The sequence below is a fragment of the Pelophylax lessonae genome, assembly GCF_965119305.1.
Source record: "Pelophylax lessonae genome assembly, chromosome: 7".
NCBI lineage: Eukaryota > Metazoa > Chordata > Amphibia > Anura > Ranidae > Pelophylax > Pelophylax lessonae.
The window spans coordinates 171,426,050-171,447,361 of record NC_138774.1 but is presented as its reverse complement, the minus strand read 5'-3'; the positions used below and the strand labels follow the sequence as shown (position 1 = coordinate 171,447,361).

Below are 21,312 nucleotides of genomic sequence, written 5' to 3'. Positions count from 1 at the left end.
TTGCACTAGTAAAGGTACTAGTGCAAAGAAAGCGTTATTTTCATGAGCCAGGCTTCTTACCAACCAAAAAAGGCAGAGTCAACTGACCTTGTCTTCATAAGTATTTTGCCATTTCTTATGTAAACACTTAAGGATTGGCAACCTTCAGTAGACAGATCCTAATGATCTTTTCATAGCAGCAGTAAGTGAAAACATGAAAATGTATTCTGCAGAATATGGCCATGTGTGAAAATGGAGTAAAAGGAAGCTTACCTAGGTCAACACCAAGGTTCAATCCATGTTTCAGTATTTGTCTTCTTTACAATACAAGTACAGGATAATGCACTTTATTTTCACTGCAACAAGTGCACAGTTGGCAAAGGAATTTCTTTCAGCTCTGAATCCTCATTCAGTACAAGGTAATAATTCTGCCAATTCCTGATCATCGCACATCTCCAAGATACACACAGTAAAGGGGTATTCACTGTGCTTCAGGGCTAATTATGCTTATGTTTTTCTTCAAGCTGTCACCCTGTGCTACTTGTGTCCCAGTTGTTGTCATACTTTTTCCAAGCCTCATGTGCTAGATGGCATATAGAGTGCTTTACTCCCGTAGATCATGCCGGTTTCCGTGTGAGAGGACATCGTCGTCTGCACTCTTCTCTTCTTTGCCTCGTTTGCTCTTCTTGCGCTTATGGCGCCGATGCGTTTCTTTTTCTTCACTGTCTTGCTTCCTAAGTTGCAAAGAGATGGTACTTCTAAACATTGGCCAAAAATAATACACAAAAACAACAGTGTGCTGTAATAGTTTTTTACCTATCCAATTTTCCTGAATGCAAAAAAAAAAAGCATAACCCGCTAGCAGGAGGATATGTATGAAAGCCGAGCTTTTGCCTTAAAGATCTAACCCCAATTGTTTGACAACAACAACGCCCCTCCCCTTTTCCCCTGTACAAGATCACTATCATCAAAAAGTTGCAAGATACATTCTTTGGATCACATTTACGCAGAAGTCAATGACACATAGCCTCACTGCAGCTTCCTAGAAGAGCTGAGAATCTCTTCAAATTTTTGGATCCCCAGCTTTCCCAGAATGGTGAGGCTGGGTGACATCACTAGCACCTAGGCAAAAGCATTCAGAAGCCACAGTGCAAGGTAAGCATCTATTACTTTCTTTGCTACGTTTATGTTAGGTTTTAGTTATCAATTTTGCTTTGGCAGGGCTAGCTGAAAGAAAAACATTTTTTGCCATCTGTGTTCCTGTTTGAGAAGTCCCCCTATCACCATTTTCTGTTACAGTGACCACTGAAAAAGGAAATGAGAGAGACACTTTCAACTAGAAGGAAAACAAAGCAATAAAAACCAGACAGAACAACATCTGGCTTCGGATTGGTTTTTGGATCACATTCCTGACTTACAGCTAAATGTTAAGGCCATTACATTTAATATCTTTTTTTTGTAACATTTGGCTGTGGGCCAAGGATGCTTTCTAGGACATCGACATCCTAACAACCGCGGGGGGGGGGGGGGGGGAAGGGGTTGTATGCCAAGCTACTGACATTTGCTTTTGGCAGGCGGGCAAATGGAACTCCAACCTCAACTCTACAGTTTCTGAGGAATTACTGTTGGCTGTTCTATTGTGGTTGTCATTCACCCATGACTCTCTCTGGACATTTTTGCAAAGGCATCTGGACAATGCAGGGAGCCTATAAAATACTGCACCAGTTTTATCTGGAATGAAGTGCTGCTATTTTATATTATCCTATAGTTTTACATTTTTGTTGGTACATGGGCCGAATGTCGCATCGGCTGGTTCATTAGAAACCAGCCGACATTCAGCCCGTGTGTACTGTAGCCGGTCAGACAGAAGCTTCTAATCGATGGGGCATGACCGAAAAAGGTCTGCCGATCAGCACTCTCAGCCAATGGCTGAGATCCCTGACCATAGTGTTCTGGTGGGGGGCATCCCCCTCAAAACAACACAATAGCACCAATCAAACTCACTGTACAACCACACTGGACTCAGCAATTAGTTTTACTGCTGTTATCTTGGGTTCTATGTGTGGTTTGTGTTGAAAGAATATTGTAGGAATTTATCTCAAACCATGGCTAGATATTTTGAGGTGGGGTTTGTTATGAAGTGCCTGTATCCCATTGTTTCTGCCTGCCTTGGGATCAACCTATTATGGCATGTATATGTGGATTAGCTGCTAAAGGGGAGGGGGATCGTCCGAGAGTGTATCTCTTTGTGCCTGTGTTTGAATAAACAGTCTTATGCTTCTTACCACCCTACACTGTCGCCTTGACAAGTTACTGGGTGGGCTAAGGGATCCTTGATCGTGCTGGTATCAGGCAAGGGAAGCTTATATGGCGGACATATTCTCCTTGAGTAAGGGGGTCCGTTACACTATTCACACAGGCTTTTTTTTTTTTAAATAGACCCCCAAGCATGCCTTTGACTGGTTTTGTAAAATTGTTTTATAAATAAACACTTAATGCTTGACAAAATTCCCAGAGCACATGGGTTAGCTAAACAAGACCAAGGCAGCAAACACTGCTTTTAGATTGATCATTATAAAGAGGATATATTCTAAACCACATCCCCCTAAATTATGGGATTTTTGACTTACTGTAAAATCCATTTCTCTGATGTTCATTGACGGACACAGCTCTTGGTATTCATAATCATTGGGTTATACTGCACCCTAGAGAAGTAGGACACTAGGCAGAAAAGAATTCTGGCTACACCCATGGGCCGTCCCAGGGGGTATACTCCCTCTCTCTGCTATAGCCACTCAGTTTTGTTGCAAGCAGTGTCAGGTGAATTATAACTCCATAAAGAGGTGGGTGCTGTGTCTGTCGATGAACATCAGAAAAACACGGTAAATCAAAAATCCCATTTTCTCTTTCGTTCATTGACAGACACAGCTCTTGATATTCATAACCATTGGGATGTCCTGAAGCAGTGTTAAACATGAGGGGTGGGAACTACCAAGAAATTCCCCAATCCAGGGGGGATATGTCATAGCCGACCTAGCACGGAGCGGAGGTCTGTGCGTGTTTGCTGGCCAGACTGGGGTGACCACTGAATCTAGAATATCCAGCCTGTCGCCCAGTCCAACAGTTGATTGTAGATCTCACAAGAAAAAAAAAAAATTCTATTCAAAAGAAAAAATAAAAATTGCCAGGACCAGAGATCCCAGCAAGAAGCTAGTTCCTTACTCCTGACTCGGCAGGAAAAAACCGGAGTGGCTATAGCAGAGAGAGAAGTATACCCCCCTGGGACTGCCCATGGGTGTAGCCAGAATTGTTTTCTGCCTAGTGTCCTACTCCTGTAGGGGGCAGTATAAACCAATGGTTATGAATACCAGAAGCTGTGTCGGTCAATGAACGAAAGAGAATAAGACTTTTCCCACAAATATCATAAATGTTAGGCATCCATAGTATCTGCTTTTATGATAACTTACCGCCGTGAGGAAGATTTGTGCTTGGAGCTCTCATCCCTTTCCCTCGGCTCAGCTCGAGATTTTTCCTCTCTGTTCCAGCTTTGATCACGGCTATGCCGATGTTTACGTTCACAGTCATAACTTTTTTCCCGGTTGTAATTCACATATCGATCGCTTTCACTTGGGGCCAAATAGTAAAAATGACATTTAAACCAATTATATTGATTTTCTTTCCCCATAACAGATTACGTACCACTAAAGAGGCATAGACATCACAGAAACATTTAAGTAGTATTAACCCCAAAACCAAAAATGTAATATATTGCAGCTTTCCAATAATTAGATGTGGTAGCTGCATTAGCTGATTTTTTTTCCCTCTGTTTTGCACCTGGTGATCTTGCCAGTAACATACCACCTGTATTAAAGTGCCCCCACTCTAGATGAAGGTGAACAGGGCACCGTATAACAGCAGCATTGTCAGTCTGGGGGAAGGGGAGTGTTAGATGTACTAGCAGATTTAAATAAACTAACACATTGATGCCAAACCCCAGCTAATATTTTATAAGCAGTTATAGCAAACAGTTGTTTTCCTTTTGGGATAAAAATTTTACATAAATGAATAAAAGCTGATCATTGTGTTAAATAGTTTGTCTCATCTCTGCACCTTATACATTCTGCTGCAGAGCTTGTTCTTTTGAAAAAACAAAAAAAAAACAAAACTTACTGGCCAGATCACTAGATGAAAATAAAGGAAAGAAAGTCTAAAAAAGAAAATTAATAGAACTATCACATCTAAGAAATGGTAATCTGCAATATAATAAAATGTTTGCTTTTGGGTTTAATACCATATTAACCTCTTTGTGCAGAGCGCATGAAAATATGCGGCCTCTCAGCAGTTGGGTTGAGTGGCCGCATATTTGCATGCAAAAGCGTGCTCCCAACACAGATGCCGGCGGCTAACTGAAAGCTTCCATTCGCTGCTTGCGAATGGGTGCTTTCCGATCATGTGACTGCTGTGACAGCCAACCACATGGTCACAAAGACCATAAGCCCCACCTCCCGGCATTGTAAAGCCCTTAAACAGCTGGCAGGCGTCGGCTGCAAGGAGTTAAAGTGGTTATAAACCCACTTTAAATACTTTTACCTATAGGTAAGCCTATATTAAGGCTTACCTATAGGTGCTATGAATATCTCCTAAACATGCACCGTTTAGGAGATATTTACAGTGCATGCCACCCATGCCATGAACGGCTGCTCCTGCACGCATGCCTAGCAGGGCAGGTGGGGAGAAGCCTTTAGTCAGAGTACTACGCACACTCTAACTTAATTGTATTTCAGCACACCAGCTCCATGTAAAATATGCCTTATTTGCAAAGGAATTAAATTGTACTATTAAATTTGCAACAACGCCAAGTACTTAATCACTCAAACCTTTTGACTGGCCATCTTAAAAGGTCAACCAAGAGCTTAGGATGGGGGAAAGCACACCGCATAATTTTTTTTTTTTTTGAGAGACTGAATATGCAACACCATTGCAGAGAATCCAAACCATAGATGAATATGGCTCTTATGCCTCGTACGCGCAACAATTGTTGGCCGCGAATTTTCGGCCAACGTCCGATCGGCCGATTGTCGGCTTGTAAGTATGCTGCTTCCGACAACCGACTGCGACTTTTCGGCCGAAAAAAATCTGGAGTGCATGCTATAAAATTTTTGTTGGCCGTCAACAGAGCGGCCGATTGTTCTTCAGTCAGTACAGATTTCGGCAGACAAAAATGTGATGAGCAAGACTGGGCATGCTCAGAGAAGAAAAAACACACGGAAAGTAAACCAGCACATGACATCACTTCTGAAGTTGGTTGTTGTTGGCCGACAAAATTTGTGTGCAGTCTAGAGCACATTTCAACCAACACAACAACAATGGACAAAAGACAGCCGATCGGTCGGCCAACAATCCTTGCGTGTGTACGAGGCATTAGAGGGCTACTTTCCAAAAGTGTTCACTCATTAAGGGTTTTTTTTTTGTTTTTTAAAAAGGTACCATTTTAGGACCTCTAGTAATAAGGTAATTATGGTATCTGCGCACAGTTAACCTGCACCCTATGGTCACATTGTGCTTCTGTAGAACAGTTCATACATAGACCCCTAAACTGACATAGCACTGTGGATAATATGGTTTCTCACACTCGCCTGTAATTGTAACCCTATGGCACCCTAGCTCCTTTGGAAATACAACCCTTCTTAAATCATAGTCCTTCTGACACTGGTGTAACTGTAGTACCTCCAACACTACCACATTGGTTATGATGACGTTTTCTTATTATAATTTTGCTGTACACAGGGATTCACAGTACATATGTTTATATCTTGTCCCAGCCTACACTTCAGCACAACAAAGGGAATAATGTGCGATTCGGCCTCTATGTTAAAAATGTATGCCGAGTACCTTGTGTGTACTCCTATGCAAGGCCAAACTAGCAAAATTTATTGAAAGGCCCTTGGCTTGGATCAAATTGTGCTCATTCCTGAGTTAAGGGAGACTCCACCCATGGCATCCTTAACCTCTTGCTGTCTGGGGCAATTTTAAATTTTGCATACACACATTTTTTTATTTATTTTTTTGCTAGAAAATTACTTTGAATCCCCAAACATTAAATATTTTCTAAGGGCTATGATCAGGTGGCTGTAAACCTACTCAGATCACTTTTACAAACCAGCCAGCTGCAGCCATGGTCTTGTAATAACCACTTGCTCACAGGACATTTAGATACAAATGTCGGTCAATAAGTGGTTAAATATAAAATCCCAAGTAAAACTTGAAATAAAACAATAGCAATTTACTCACCTCTTATAACTGTTCATATTTAGGTTTCTAGGTCTGTCAAGTTCCCGCTCCCTTTGCCTGCGTGGCATCCAGTCATTTCCCCCAAGACTGCTGGTACCTTTGTCTACAGTTGTCACCCAGGAGGTCTGTTCAGTTGAGACAGAATGGTAATTCACCACACCTTGCCCTGCAGTAATCCAATAGCAACATATGATTAAACCCAACTACAATGTCCTGAAGTCACATTACAGCTGGAAAAATGAGATTATACATTTACAGAGACCCGGAGTGATAAAAATTGATTTTTGTAAAATCTTACCGTAAAATCCTTTTCTCTTAGCTCATTGACAGACGTAGTCCTCGGTGATTCAACACCCTCGGGTTATGCTGCCCTCTACAGGAGTAGGACTAGACAGGAAAGAAAACGTTCTGGCCACACCCTAGGGGCAGTCCCAGAGGGTATATCCTCTCACTTCCTGCTCTAGCAAATGTCACAAAGCAGTGTTTAGAGAATTTAACCCAACCCAAAAACAGAGGGGCGGGTACTACGTCTGTCAATGAGCTAAGAGAAAAGGATTTTACGGTAAGATTTTACAAAAATCCATTTTTCTCTATCGCTCATTGACAGACGTAGTCCTCGGTGATTCAACACCCTCGGGACGTCCCAAAGCAGTACCACAAATGAGGGGTGGGAAAATGGAAATCAAATCCAATCTAGAAGGCCCAACCGGTGCCAACTAGAAGTTTACAATGCTCATCCTCAATGATGAGACTTTTGTAAAAGGTATGTACCGACGACCAGGTGGCCGCCTTACATACCTGGACCACTGACGCCTGATGGCGATAGGCCCAGGAAGTACTGAGCGCTCGAGTGAAGTGCGCCCTAACAGGGAACGGAGGATTCCGACCCTTAATAGAATAAGCCTGTACCACCGTCTGACTGATCCATGTAGATATGGTCGCGGCAGACACAGGCGACCCCTTCAAGGGCTATCCATGATCACAAAAAGTGAGTCCGTCTTACGAAAACAAGTTCGTGGTAGTCAAGTGTATCCTTCTGAACCCCATCCAAGGAGTGTAATGCAAACTCCCAAGGATGGCTAGTCTTAGGACACGGGGAAGGTAACACAATACTTTTATTCAGATGAAAAACTCTGAAAACCACTTTAGGAAGGAAGGATGGATTCGGAAGAAGAACCACCTTATCCCTATGAACCACCAGACAAGGAACGACAAGATAATGCGGCCAGTTCTGACACCCTGCGTGCAGAAGTAATGGCCACCAAGAAGGCCACCTTCTGGGATAATGTAAGCAAGGGAATCTCCCTAATATCTTCAAAGAGAAGTTTCTGAAGAACCGACCACACTAAATTAAGATCCCAGGCGGTAAGGTTGCGCGCACTGGCGGAGCCAGATGTCGCACCCCCTGGATGAAATTCCGCACCAAGGAATGATTAGCCAAAGGTTTCTTGAAAGAAGCTTGCTAACGCCAAAAACCTGACCCTTGATCGTGCTCAAGGATAGTTTCTGCTCAACCCCTTGTTGCAGACAGACCAAAATTCGGGTCACCGAATAGGTATGTGGGGGAAATCCAATAGATTCACACCATGCAATATAAGACTTCCATGTGCTGGAAGTCGCTTTCCTTGCTTTAACTGGAGGTAGGAATAACTGAAGCTGACACTCCCTTGTCCTTCAGTACCTGGGTCTCAATGGCCAGGCCATTAAGCCAGCGACTAAAGCAAGATGGAAGATCGGTCCCTGAGACCGCAAATCCTCCCTGAGAGGAAGTCTCCAAGGAGCGTCCGCGACTAGCCTCACCAAGTCGGCGTACCAGGCTCGACGAGGTCAATCCGGAATTTCCAGAATAACTGGAATTCCCTCCACCTCTATCCTGCGAAGAAGTTCCCGCAGCAACTTGAGAGGATGGAAGGCATGCCGTAGCTGATACTGCCCCCACGGGGCGATCAGCTTTTGTGCTGCGTCCGCTAGAGGATCGCGGCGCGAGCTACAAACCTCCGCACCTTCCTGTTAAGCCAAGGTGCCAACAGATCTACATCCGGGATGTCCCAATGAAGGGACAGCTAGTGAAAAACCTCTGGATGAAGAGGCCATATGCAATTGGATCCGAATCGGGCTGCTCTAGAGCTGCTCGATCCAGTAAATCAGACAAAATCTGATCGCTCTCAGTTCCGATACCCTTATTGGTAATCTGGATACTATCGGAAGAAATGACTTCCCCTGGTTGAGCATCGGAGACTTCCTGGTCCGCTCGCTCAACCGGATCCGATTGTCCAGGGAATCGGAATTCTGAATCCATTAAAAAAGAATCTCCTTCAGGAGAATTCGGGTATGAGACTGGGTATACGGTACTGCCTCTAAGAAGGCCACCATCAGTCCCAGCCAATTGACGGACAGCAACATCCGAATCGTTGACTGAACCTTCTGGAGTTTCTCCGCAAGGAGAAACTCTCTTGCCCAGGATGTATCCAACCTTAGGCCCAGATAGTTCAGTCTCCTGGTGGGAACCAGGGATGATCTTTGGGAAAGCGAAAAAACGCTGATGTCCTGCGATGATGGGGATATAAAGATAGGCCTCCTAAATGTCTATGGACGCCAGGAAATCCCCCTAATGCAGGGAGGCCACCACTGTACGGATGGACTCTATTTCTTCCCAAGTCCAGATTTGGACGCACCTTGCCCTCTTTCCTGGGCATTGTGAATAGGTTCGAATAGAACCCCTGAAACCGTTCAATGTTAGAAGGGAAGAATCGCACCGGTGGAAGTGATCAAAACTCGATCCTGTGTCCTCCAGAAACCGGTGAAGACATCCCCCCCCACCCCAGAGATGGGTAGGGGCGCATCAGGCTGTATCTTCAGGCTTGGCTGAGCCGGACTTTTTGTTTAGCCGACCAGTGCCCTTTGAAACCCCTCTAAAGGGGCTTTGGAGGGTTTCGCCTTATCGCCCGCCCTCGCGGAACGAACAACTCTTTATGAGCAGAAAAGGAAGGTCCTCGTTGTTACGAGGTCCTTTTATCCTAACAGTCTGTGGCAAGACAGCAGGTGGTACCGTCTATCCTATAAAGAGGAATTCCTCAAACGGATAGCACCTAGCCATGCGTTTGGAAATAACAGGGGTTCGTTTCAAAACGACCCCATTTGGGTAAAGGAAAATCCTTCGCCCTTTTGGTAGGCTAACAAGTACCAAAAAGGAATCTCGGTCTCAGCTACCTCTGCCGGTGTAACCTCAAGACTAAAGGTTTCCCGGACGGACACAACTAGTGCATCCACCACTCTTGTGCTATGGCGGAGGCAGAAACGTGCTCCTCACTGCTGAGGAGATATTACCTGAGACAACAGCCCCTGAAGTATCTGATAAACAATAGGGGTAGGCGGGGGTCGCTTCTTGACCCCCGTCCCTGACAGGCCACCTCCACCCGGGATACCAAAGACTCCAAAACTGCCGATAATGCATTAAAAACAAGTGGGGTACTGGAGGGTCCTGCGGCCACCTTGAGGGGATCAGGTGGGGATACCTATGCGGCAGGGTCAATGATTATACAAGACACTTGCCAGCGACAAAAAATGACAAAGTAAAAAACTTTTTTTTTTTTTTGTGTGTGTCCCCCAGGCGCAACAGCGCCCCTCAGTGTTACCTGCCTTTTTGGACCCGAGAGAGAGAGACCCCAAGGCTCATCCCTGATGCACAGAAGTTTTCATCAGCTTGCTCAGTGCTTGTCTTGTTACAGACAGGAAGTCTTTGGCCCTATTTCCTGGGTAAAGGAGGCGGCTCCGCCCCTTAACACGCCTGCCGGCGCCTCCCCCTGGCTCCATGAGGTGTTTGAGTCACCTCAAACATGGCCGCCCCATGCTGGAGACACGAGGCTACACCAAAATGGCGGCCTCGTGCGATCTACCAGACAATGGCGGCGGCCTGCACAGAATAGCGGCATGTCTGCAGAAGGATCTCGGCCTCACAACCCTTCACCCTCATGGTGGTCAGCGTGGTCGGCGGTACCGGACCCTGGCGGGCCGTATGCGGTCCGTGGCCGTCGGGAGGCATCTGCTTAGCTGGAGGAATTATCTGGAATGCAGTATACATGTATAGACATCGCCCTGTGGCTTCTGACAGGTAGGATACCTTATACTATCACAGTAAAGTTCTAGTACTGCCACTGACTACAATCATTTTCACATTTTTACAATTAGATTGTCAGCTCCCAAACCAAGCCTCCTGGCTTCTTGTACACAAAAATCACACTCAATTAGGGGGATCTGTGACATGTTATAGGATAGAGGGGAACCCATCCTTACCATTACAGAGAGGGGCCCGCGTTCACCACAAGACCCGTCAGGGGGAAAGGGGGAACATACTACTCACCATACCGGAACCAGGCGGGCGCCAACTCCTGACCGTACCCCTCTCCACCGAGGTAGGAGGGCTGTCGACCAATACGGACGCCGTGACTCATGGTCTTTGGCGTTTCAGCGAGACGTTTAACTGGCAGGGTCAGTCCCCGTCCAGTGGGACTATGTCGCGGCCGACCCAGCGCAGAGCTATGGCCTGCACGCGCTCGTAGGCTGAACTGGGGTGACCACTGGATCTCAACATCCAGCCCGTCGCCCAGTTCAGCTTTCTTGCTTGAAGATCTCACAGGAACACTGGAGAAAAAAAGCGGTCTAAAAAATCTTTTCTAAGAAAAACCTCCTGCCAGGACCGAAGATCCCAGCAAGGTATCTAGGTCCTTACTCCTAACTAGTTGAAAAATTTCTGTTGAGTCTCATCATTGAGGATGAGCATTGTAAACTTCTAGTTGGCACCGGTTGGGCCTTCTAGATTGGATTAGATTTCCATTTTCCCACCCCTCATTTGTGGTACTGCTTTGGGACGTCCCGAGGGTGTTGAATCACCGAGGACTACGTCTGTCAATGAGCGATAGAGAAAAATGGATTTTTGTAAAATCTTACCGTAAAATCCTTTTCTCTTAGCTCATTGACAGACGTAGTACCTGCCCCTCTGTTTTTGAGTTGGGTTGGGTTAAATTCTCTAAACACTGCTTTGTGACATAACTGATTTGCTAGAGCAGGAAGTGAGAGGATATAACCTCTGGGACTGCCCCTAGGGTGTGGCCAGAACGTTTTCTTTCCTGTCTAGTCCTACTCCTGTAGAGGGCAGCATAACCCGAGGGTGTTGAATCACTTTAACCACCCCTCATTTGTGGTACTGCTTTGGGATGTCCTGAGGGTGTTGAATCACCGAGGACTACGTCTGTCAATGAGCGATAGAGAAATATATATACATTTCATGGTTTTCAAAGGGGGTGGGAGTAGGTGTGATTTATTTTTTCCTCTTTTTTTTTTTTAAAAAGGGAGGTTAGAAGATGGGAGGAAAGTGGAAAGAGAAGAAAGGGAAGGGAAAGAAAAAAGGGGAAAAAAATGGGAAAGGAAATTTATTGGGAAATAAAAAGGGAAGGGATTAAAAGACAAAAATTGCATGTTAAGTTTTTGGTTTGGCACATTAAGGATTAATAAGAGGATGTGTGGCGGGGGGGGGGGGGATATGTCTGGATGGGGAGCAGGGGCTAGAAGGGATTTTAACATCAGGATAATCTAGTTGTCGATGTTGTGCTATGTGAGAAATAAAGGAAATTGCAGTAATGAATGGGATAGGAGAGGAGAAAAGTAAGACAACTGAGAGGAGATGGAGAATAGGATCGTAATGGTACAACCTGTTAGAAGCACAAGGCCAATTGGAAATATAGCCTTTATGCCTCTATTTTCTTATGTCATATTATGTATGTTTGTCAGATTACGAAGACCCGTCAATGGTAAAAATTTGGTGATAAATACTTATACAAAAAGTATTAATACTTAAAACCTTGTTGCCAATAGCTGAAATCACTCACCTTGTAGAATTTGGAAAAGGTATGAATCAAAGAACAAGTGGCAGCCTTACAAACCAGGGAAACTTTGAATTCCCAGAAAACTCTTACCAACCTGATTCAGTGAGCAGGTATTAGTGCAGAAGGTACTTTATCCTTTAGGGTGCAGCCTCTTGAGAGGAGTTGTCTTATCCCACTCATGCTTTGATGAAGGCTCCATTGCCGTAACCCGTCAGCATATAGCCTGTGCCTGTGTACCCATGTAACAAAGTACTTTTATTCAAGAGCATCCGAGTTGCCAGCTTCCCGATTCAAGAATCTTACCTATGGGACCTAAATGCCCTGGCTAGATCACCTGAGTACAGTTCATGGACTTCCACATTAGCTGGAGTAACAATTTGCTTTCTTCTATCCCACTAGCAATGGTGGATTTTTAAGCAGGATGTCCCCTATGAGGTCCTGAGCTTAGGACAAAGAGGTAGTCCGTCTTTTTGATAGAAGCTGTAACATTTAGGTACACTTTGAGGACTCTGACCATGTCTGAATAATCTCTTTTGGGTGCTTGCAAGCAGAGCACAGCAAAGGAAGGATTATATATTTATAATAGTGAAAGGCTGATACCACCTTAGGATGAAAGAAGAGTCTTGGGGCAAGACTACTTTGTCATCAGTGGCTGTGTTTTGCAAGGATAGCCATGATACCCACTAAGGCAGCTACCTTGCAGGAAAGATCATCAACCAATTGGAGGTCCCAAGGAAGCTGCAAGGTTGGGTTAATCGAGAAAAAGTCTTGGAAATTATATATATATATATATATATATATATATATATATATATATATATATATATTTTTTTTTTTTTTTTTTTCTCCTCTTCAAGGAAAAGCAAATCCAGAGGTTTTTGAAAAAAACAAAAACCAGACCAAAACCTGTCCCTAAAGAGTACTTAAAAGTTGTTGTAAAGTCAGAAGGTTTTTTTAACCCAATACTTTCAGTACATTAAGATAAAAATCCTACTGTGTGCAGCAGCCCCTCAAACTTACCTGTGCCCATCTCAATCCAGCGATTTTGCAGGAGTGTCTCAGCTGCCTGAGACTCTCCCTCCTCATTGATTGAGATGGCAGCGTGGCGCCATTTGCTCCCACTGCTGTCAATCAATATCAGGGAGCCAATGAGGAGAGAGAGGAGCGGAGCCGGGCCGCAGGTCCGTGTCTGAATAGACCCATGGAGCTGTGGCTCGGCTCAGGTGCCCCCATAGCAAGCTGCTTGCTGTGGGGGCACTCAACAAGAGGGAGGAGCCAGGAGAGCAGAATAGGGACCCGAGAAGAGGAGGATCTGGGCTGCTCTGTGTAAAACCACTACACAGTAGTATGGGATGTGAACAGCAAATATCACTGAACAGTGTTTCTATGAGATGATCAGGCTTGCTTCTTTTTAAGGCTGCATGATTCCTGGTACCCTCGTGGTGATTGAAGTAGGCCATAGCTATGGCATTGTCTAACTGCACCCTAATGGGGTGTTTCTTAAGAAAGGGGGGGGGGTCCAGTGATGCAGAGTCCTCTGAGCTCCAGGATGTTGACTAGGAGCTTGGCTTCCTTGGGTAACCATGTTCACTGAACTGTGAGAAATGTGGAACACTCCTCCGCAGCCTGAAAGACTGACTGGCATCTGTTATTATCACCTTCCATTGGTATGGTAGAAATTACTTCCCCCATCGGGTGGAAATTTACCAAGTTCCTTGCCTAAAGTAAGGAAGCAGGTTTATTCCATGCCAACAAGTTGTTGTGCAGGAAAGGCCTTGAATGGAATTGGGTGAATGGAAGAGCCTGAAAGGAGGCCACAATACGGCCCAGAACCCTTATAGAGAACTTCACAGAGGGTTGTCTCTGACCATGGGGCCCAAGTATAAGATCTGAAAGAGACCAGTTTGTTTTTCGGTAGAAGATTTTTTGCTTGGGCCGGGTCTAGAATGAGGACCATATTTTCCAAGAGAAGATAGGGTTGGAGAGCAAATTTTTCAGTTGATTGCCCAACCAAAAGCTTGAATTATCTGAATAGTCTTGTGGGGATTTGCAGTTAGATGGAAGGATACCCTGTAACCTGAATGCCTTCAGTTATTAAAAGGTCAAGAAGGGGTGCAAGTACCTTTGTGAATACTCTAGATAGGCCAAAAGTAGTGCAACAAACTGGAAGTGTTAGTCTCTAGCGCTGGTGAGGTGGGTAAAACGGAAAAGGAAGACAGACATCTTGGATTGCTATAGATTCTAGGTATTCTCGTTAACTCAGGCGATAACCGACCTTGTGGATTCCTTAAAAAACTTTGAAAATTGAACGTACTAGTTTAGGGATTTAAGGTCCAGGATGGGACAAATACCACCATTGGATTGAATACTTAGAGAACCTGTCTTTCAGAGATACTGGAATGATCATTCCCTGGGTCAAAAAACGGTTCAGGATGTTCTGCAAGTCTACTGTAATTAAGCAGTTTTTAGTTTAAATTATAGTGAGAGTACAGTTGGAACTCTAATTTGTTACCCCCCAAAGAGGCATGGAGAGACGGAGGAGAATGAAGTGTGACAATGCCAAGGCTTTTGGGCACAGCAGCAGTGAGTGCATTAAAACTGGTGAACATATTGCATGAAGCCATAACATCATTTGTATAGGAGCCTCAGGGTGACAAATCTTTTGCAGCCTCATTTAACACCACTGCCAGGTCCTCTTCTGACTCCAGCAGAGACGATAGGGGTGAAAAAAAAAAAAGGAGTCTGGAACTTTGAGTCTTGGACAGTGATGGTTGTATTAAAGCCATTAGTTGTTCAGAAAATTGTGACATAGTTGCAGAAAAGTCAGGTAGGCCTCTAGTTGTGTGCCTGAAATAAAGCTAGAATCAGATGGAGACCCATGCTAAAATGGGGTCCTGCTCCGACACACGTTAAGCATTGCCACTTTGAACAGTTTGAGTGGTTTTCAGGCTGTCAGCACACCAAATATTTGCCTGAGCTTTTGCTGCAGTTCGCTTTTGCCTGGTTTTCACCATTGCCACCAGTGAGGCTATTTCCCTGTGATGAAGTAGGATGGCGAAATGAGGTAAACTAGTCCAGGAAGGAGTGCTCAGCAACCTAGGTGTCTACCATTCTCATGACAAATAGGTGGGAGGAAGCACTTGAGTACCTTTTAAAGACTCTAGGCTGAAGTGGCAGTGAACTGTATGACCTGTGGTGTGATGTAACGCCTAGACATCAACCTGAAACAAAGCTCTAAATGGTGGAAGTTTGAAAAGTTTAATACTGTATAAGTGGTTATGTTTAAAACACATTTCTGTTTTTCTTTTGATAGTTTATATATATATATATATATATATATATATATATATATATATATATATATATATATATATATATATATATATATACACATATATACACACACACACACAACTACTATTCAGGATACACATACACTATATTACCAAAAGTATTGGGAAGCCTGCCTTTATACACACATGAACTTTAATGTTATTCCAGTCTTAATGCGTAGGGTTCATTATTGCGTTGGCCCATCCTTTACAGCTATAACAGCTTCAACTCCTCTAGGAAGGCTGTCCCCAGGGTTTAGGTGTGTGTCTATGGGAATGCTTGACCATTCTTCCAGAAACCCATTTGTGAGGTCAAGCACTGATGATAGAGAGAAGGCCTGGCTCGCAGTCTGCGCTCTAATTCATCCCAAAGGTGGTCTATCGGGTTGAGGTCAAAACTCTGTGCAGGCCAGTCAAATTCCTCATCCATCATCGCACATCCAGGTCTTTGTTGACCTTGCTTTGTGCACTGGTCCAAATCATTTGGTGGAGGCAGGATTATGGTGTAGGGTTGTTTTTCAGGGGTTAGGCTTGGCCCCTTATGTCCAGTGAAGGGAACCCTAAGGGTGCTTTCATACAATCTTTCCGCCGGCGGACTCGGTTTTGCTCAGCATGGGATCGATCTGCCGATTCCCACTGAGCCGGCAGGTGACAGGTTCATCTCCTCTCACTGTGCTGAGGCGGACCTATCAGAGTCCCGCTCTCCTCTACGGGGAGATCAGTTGGAAACGGATCGCCTGTCTGTTTTCATCCGATCTCATCGGATCCGCCAGACGGATGGAAAATAGGGTTACCATCTGTCTGGATTTTACAGACAGGATCAGATCGGATGGCAGTGTGTATGTCACCGCTGACATCGGCTGCCCCATAGGGGTGAATGGAGCATCCAAACAGGTCCACCTGAAAAACTGACAGACCTAATCAGAAAGCCCGCGTGAAAGGGGCCTTAAGGCCTTAGCATACATTTTGGACAATTTCATGCTCCCTACTTTGTGGGAACAGTGGAGGAAATTGACTGTCCTGACCTCAACCCTATAGAACACCTTTGGGATGAACTAAAACAGATAGACTGCAAGCCAGACCTTCCAACATCAGTGCTTGACCTCACAAATGCGCCTCTGGAAGAATGGTCAAATATTCCCATAGACACACTCCTAAACCTTGTGGACAGCCTTCCCAGAAGAGTTGAAGCGGTTATAGCTGCAAAGGGTGGGCCAACTCAATATTGAACCCTATGGACTAAGACTTGGATGCTATTCAAGTTTATGTGCGAACGAAGGCAGGCGTCCCAATACTTTTGGTAATATAGTGTATATTACTTCTCATACATGTTATGGGGCTATATTGACTGTCGAACAAACAGGGGAGCTTGTCTTGCCTGTCCATGTCCCTGGTCCCTATATGTGATTCAGGCTTCATCCATCACAGTGTGCCTTCTCCCAAAGGGATTTTCAGGATATGGGTTCCACAGGGGTGGATGGCCCTAGGCCTGTATAGCACCCTGTGGCTAACTACACCTGTCCTGTCTGATTAAGATAACAATTGTGCTGAGATAATCCTTTTATAATTTGTACTTTTTTAGGGTAAAACCTCAGCCATCACAGCAGGCATAAAAAACAATTAAAAAAAAAAAAAAAGGAGTGCAGAGGCACCTCTAAGTGCAGACTGATGATGAAATTTATTTAGCACAAAAAACAGGCATTTATAGATAGTTCACCGTCCATAGGACAGCACTCGCACTGTGGACACTGGTATCCCCGCTCAGTTGGGTCTGGAAGCCGGCTGCATGTGTAGAAGGAATCAGAATAGAAAGCTGGAATATGCGTTTGAGCATGTGCACTGGCGATGGCCAGTCAGTGTGTGCTCGCTCCTTTGTCAAGTTCACCGGCCACTGCCGGTGAACTTGAGTCGTGTCATGTCCTGTGATGTTGTGGCGCTTCAACAGCGTTCCGCCCCTCTCCCCTGGTGCCTTCTACACATGTGTAGAAGGCACCAGGAGAGAGGGCTGGAACGCTGTTGAATCGCCACAACATCACAGGACATGACACGACTCATTTCCGAACATGCGCAATGCCAGTGGCCGGTCAGTGTGCCCTCCTTTGTCAAGAGCTTAACAAAGGAGCACGCACTGACTGGCCATCGCCAGTGCACATGCTTGGAAATGTGTTGTGGCACGTCCTATGGGGTCATCATGCTCAACATTGCGTTTCAACAGCGTTCCAGCGCTCTATTCTGAATCCTACACATGCAGCCGGCTTCCGTTCCCAGCTGAGCGGGGATACCAGTGTCTACAGCACTAGTGCTGTCCCACGGACGGTGGACTATCTATACATGCCTGTTTTTACCTACTCAAAAATGTAAGTGGTTTTCTTACTTTGTTCTAAATAAATTTCATCATCAGTTTGCACTTAGAGGAACCTCTGCACTCTTTTTTTTTTTTTTTTAAACATGGTCCCAGAGATTGCTTCTACTCCCCTCCCATAGGCTTGTCCTGAACTACAGACAGTACTGAGCCCTAAAGAGTCCATGATTGGATGGACTATTTGTACATTACTTTTTTCTGTATATCTTGTATTTGCACTTTTAGTTATAGCATATATAGGTGGTCACAGGGATAATTTATTAACAACCATCGTGCCAATCCTCACTCTGTTATGAAACAACAATTATTTCACCATAATTATTACAGAACTTCATAAAATTCTTAGCCAACTATAAGCAATAATCATTATAAAAACATAAACATTACTCACCAGTGGTGTAATAACCATTGTGAGGAGGCGGTCTATTGTTATAAGTGACAGGATGACTTTGGATATAAAACAAAAAACACAAAAGTTTTAGTATTTTTTACAATTAGAGAGGAAAAAAGACAACAGAAAATTACATTCTCAGACTTACCCACTGGGTGGCGGAATATGGACAGGAGGTGGTGGTGGTACAAGAGGGGGAGGAAGCAGTGCTAAAATAATAAAAAAAAATAATAAAAAAGTGTTTTTAGTATATTATAATGATACGCACACACATATTAATTGCGCATGTGTACGTATTAAAAAACAGTATATAGTTTAGGACTTTACCTACACCTTGAAAAGACCACATGGTTGAAAATTTCAGAAATGTCTACAAAGAAAAAACACTCAAAAACATGCAGTTCCGGCACCTGTAGCACTGAATGCATTTTATGGCAAGGAGTGCTGGGTGTGCCTGAAGGTCTATCAATGCTGGCTGCTGGAGGATCTATTGTTGCTGGTGGGGATCTATTTTTGTGTGGGGGTCTATTGTTGCCAGGTATGTCTATTGTTGCTGGTGGGGGTGTCCCCTTTTGCTAGGGGGTAAATTGTTGCTGGGAGACATTTATTGCTGCTGGCTGTTGGTGGGTCTATTGGTGTTGGATACTAGAAGATCTGTTGTTGCTAGGATGGTATTTTGTTGTGGGGGGTCCATTGTTGCTGAGGGAGGGCTAGTGTTGTGTGTGGAGGGGGGTGTATTGCTGCAGGGGGGGGGGTCTACTGTTGCTGGGGTGGGGCCTATCAAATTCCATACAAATTACTTAGAAGAACAAAATTATACTTGGTTCTGTATTCTCTAAAAGGGGCTGTACTGGAAGGTGGGTAGGGGGTGAAACCTAGGGACCCTGCTCAGAGGTGGGTAGGGGACAAAGACGAAGGGTGACTCAGAAGATGGCAGTTCCTGTACCCATTCTCTGAGAATAAAAGCCCTGGGTAAACCAATAATGCAGAAAGAAGCAGTAGAAATCTACAATGAGACATGCGACGAGCGACAATCCACGGAGCAGTTTTAGCCTCAGTGTACTACATCTTTTAGTCAGCTATCAACCAATGCCACAATCTCAGTCATGTACACACTGAACACATATTTACCCACAATCAAGTAGAACTGACAGTTGTTGTTCATACTATGTATTACAAGAGACTGCTGGGTCATTGTTAGGCGATTAATCCCACAAGGTGGGCCTGAATGGGGGAAAAAAAAACTCCCAAATGAGCAATTGTTCTGTGGAGCTTGGGAGAGGAGATCAATGTCTAATAGCTTTTGCAATGCAATAACATTAATCATTGAGTAAAGCTGACCCTACATTATACAATTGTATTATTAAATTTTCCTTTAAATTTACCTTCAACTATGTAGTGCAAGGGCCTTACTGATTGCATACAAATTGAAAGTGATTAGTTTGGACCTCATTTTATATGTGGTTTTGGTAAATCTAAAGGAAAAATTAAAATGTTCTAATGTATGGCCAGGCTAACTAAAAAAATGCTCATAATCTCTAGGCTTAATAATAAAAGGTGTGCAAAAGCATGGCTTACATGATATTATTATTGATAGCAAATTGCCTCAATGCACTGGAAGTATATCAGCTAGGTTGGGTACGGATGTTATTCAAAAATGGTGTGAATAAAATGTAAACCAAGAATTAGAGGCAAGAGAAATTCATCTATTTGATAAATGTATCTGATGGTTTGGGTCACCTGGAGGATGAAGTTGTGCAGGAGCCTGAGAGGGATTAGGTGGGCGCTGGAAGAAGAGAGGCGGTGGAGGAAGTCCATTGTACACTGGAGGATTTGGAGCAATGTTTGGTGGAGGTAAAAGAGGTGGAGGAGGCTGCTGATGCTGAATCATGCCATGGGGCTTATACCCATGATTAGCTACCACCTTAAGAAACAAAAACATCAGAATGTACACAATACCATCTCAAACATGTCTATATTGTATACAGATCTATATTATTACTGAAGCACAGGTATATTTTTGTGACAGTGTTGTTACCTCAAAGATCATTTCATTTGGTTCTTGAATGTCCCATCTCCTGCCTTCAACACGAGCTATATTACAGATCTCCCCAACCACTGCATCAGTGCTTCCAGTCTGATTTCTATAAAGCAATTATATATAGTACTGTGAATCATTGAAATATGCACAAGAAGCAATATACTCCCATGCCTTCTTGTAGCTAGTACATGTAATGACCCAACAAGAGATGAGGTGCTACTACCCTTAAATCCAATGCTGAAGAGGAGAACACAAATCCGATGCCCAACTTCAGCCTCCACAAACTGCTTGCAGACACAACTCCGCTATGAACAAGGGCCCTAGGGGCAGAAGCACTTGTCTTGGAACCTTTCAACCCCAAAGTATTCAATAAAAGGATATTTATGCTATTTACCAGATTGCATCTTCGGCTCGGTTATGTAATGACCTAAGAATCACTATAGCACTTGGCTGAATGACGAAGCGAGTGCACACTCGCTAACTGAGATTTAAACCTCCAATGGCTCATTTTATCTTAGAGACTCTGGTGCTGAAATCTGAGTAACTGAGTTCTGGGGTCTGCACGCCCTCAATAACTGTAACAAGGGGGTCCCACTCTCCCTGCTGTATTGTCAATTGTTTTAGATAGCCAGTATAATGTAAGAGGGGTAGTGGGAGAACATCAAGATGGGAACATATACAGCAATGACACCACAGAGAACTCACTGTTGGAATCCCCAAGGAATATAGGAAGTCAGAAGAAGTGCTGGGGGTCCGGTGCATCCCTGGGCCTTAAGGAGAGGTCGGCTTCCTCCAGGCAAACCTGCCCTTAATCGATCCACTGCTATAGGTGCTCCACTTGGAGACTCTCAAAATTATAGTGTTAGGACCACAGTATACAGAGGAGCCTTGACGTAGGCACTGTGGCTTACACAATTGCAAAGGTTTGCAAACTAAACCCTCTTTTTTTAAAGTAACAATTTTTTTTTGCAGGCTAGCTGGCAAGTGTGATAATTTCTGTTCGTCATACAATAGGTCAGCACTGATTCCACAAA

At 44.2% G+C, this 21,312-nt stretch overlaps 1 protein-coding gene across 1 annotated transcript in view; it reads right to left on the bottom strand.

The window, feature by feature from the left end:
* Positions 1-583: 583 nt before the first annotated feature.
* LOC309560084 (uncharacterized protein) overlaps positions 584-21,312 on the bottom strand; it is a gene marked incomplete at both ends in the record, with an annotated part of 78,301 nt that continues 57,572 nt past the window's right edge. Inside the window, 7 exons of the mRNA XM_082263604.1 lie at positions 584-713; positions 3,447-3,605; positions 6,271-6,436; positions 18,238-18,293; positions 18,386-18,446; positions 19,978-20,161; positions 20,276-20,381. Of these exons, the coding sequence (XP_082119730.1) occupies positions 584-713; positions 3,447-3,605; positions 6,271-6,436; positions 18,238-18,293; positions 18,386-18,446; positions 19,978-20,161; positions 20,276-20,381 (862 nt within the window). The remainder of the gene's footprint in view (positions 714-3,446; positions 3,606-6,270; positions 6,437-18,237; positions 18,294-18,385; positions 18,447-19,977; positions 20,162-20,275; positions 20,382-21,312) is intronic.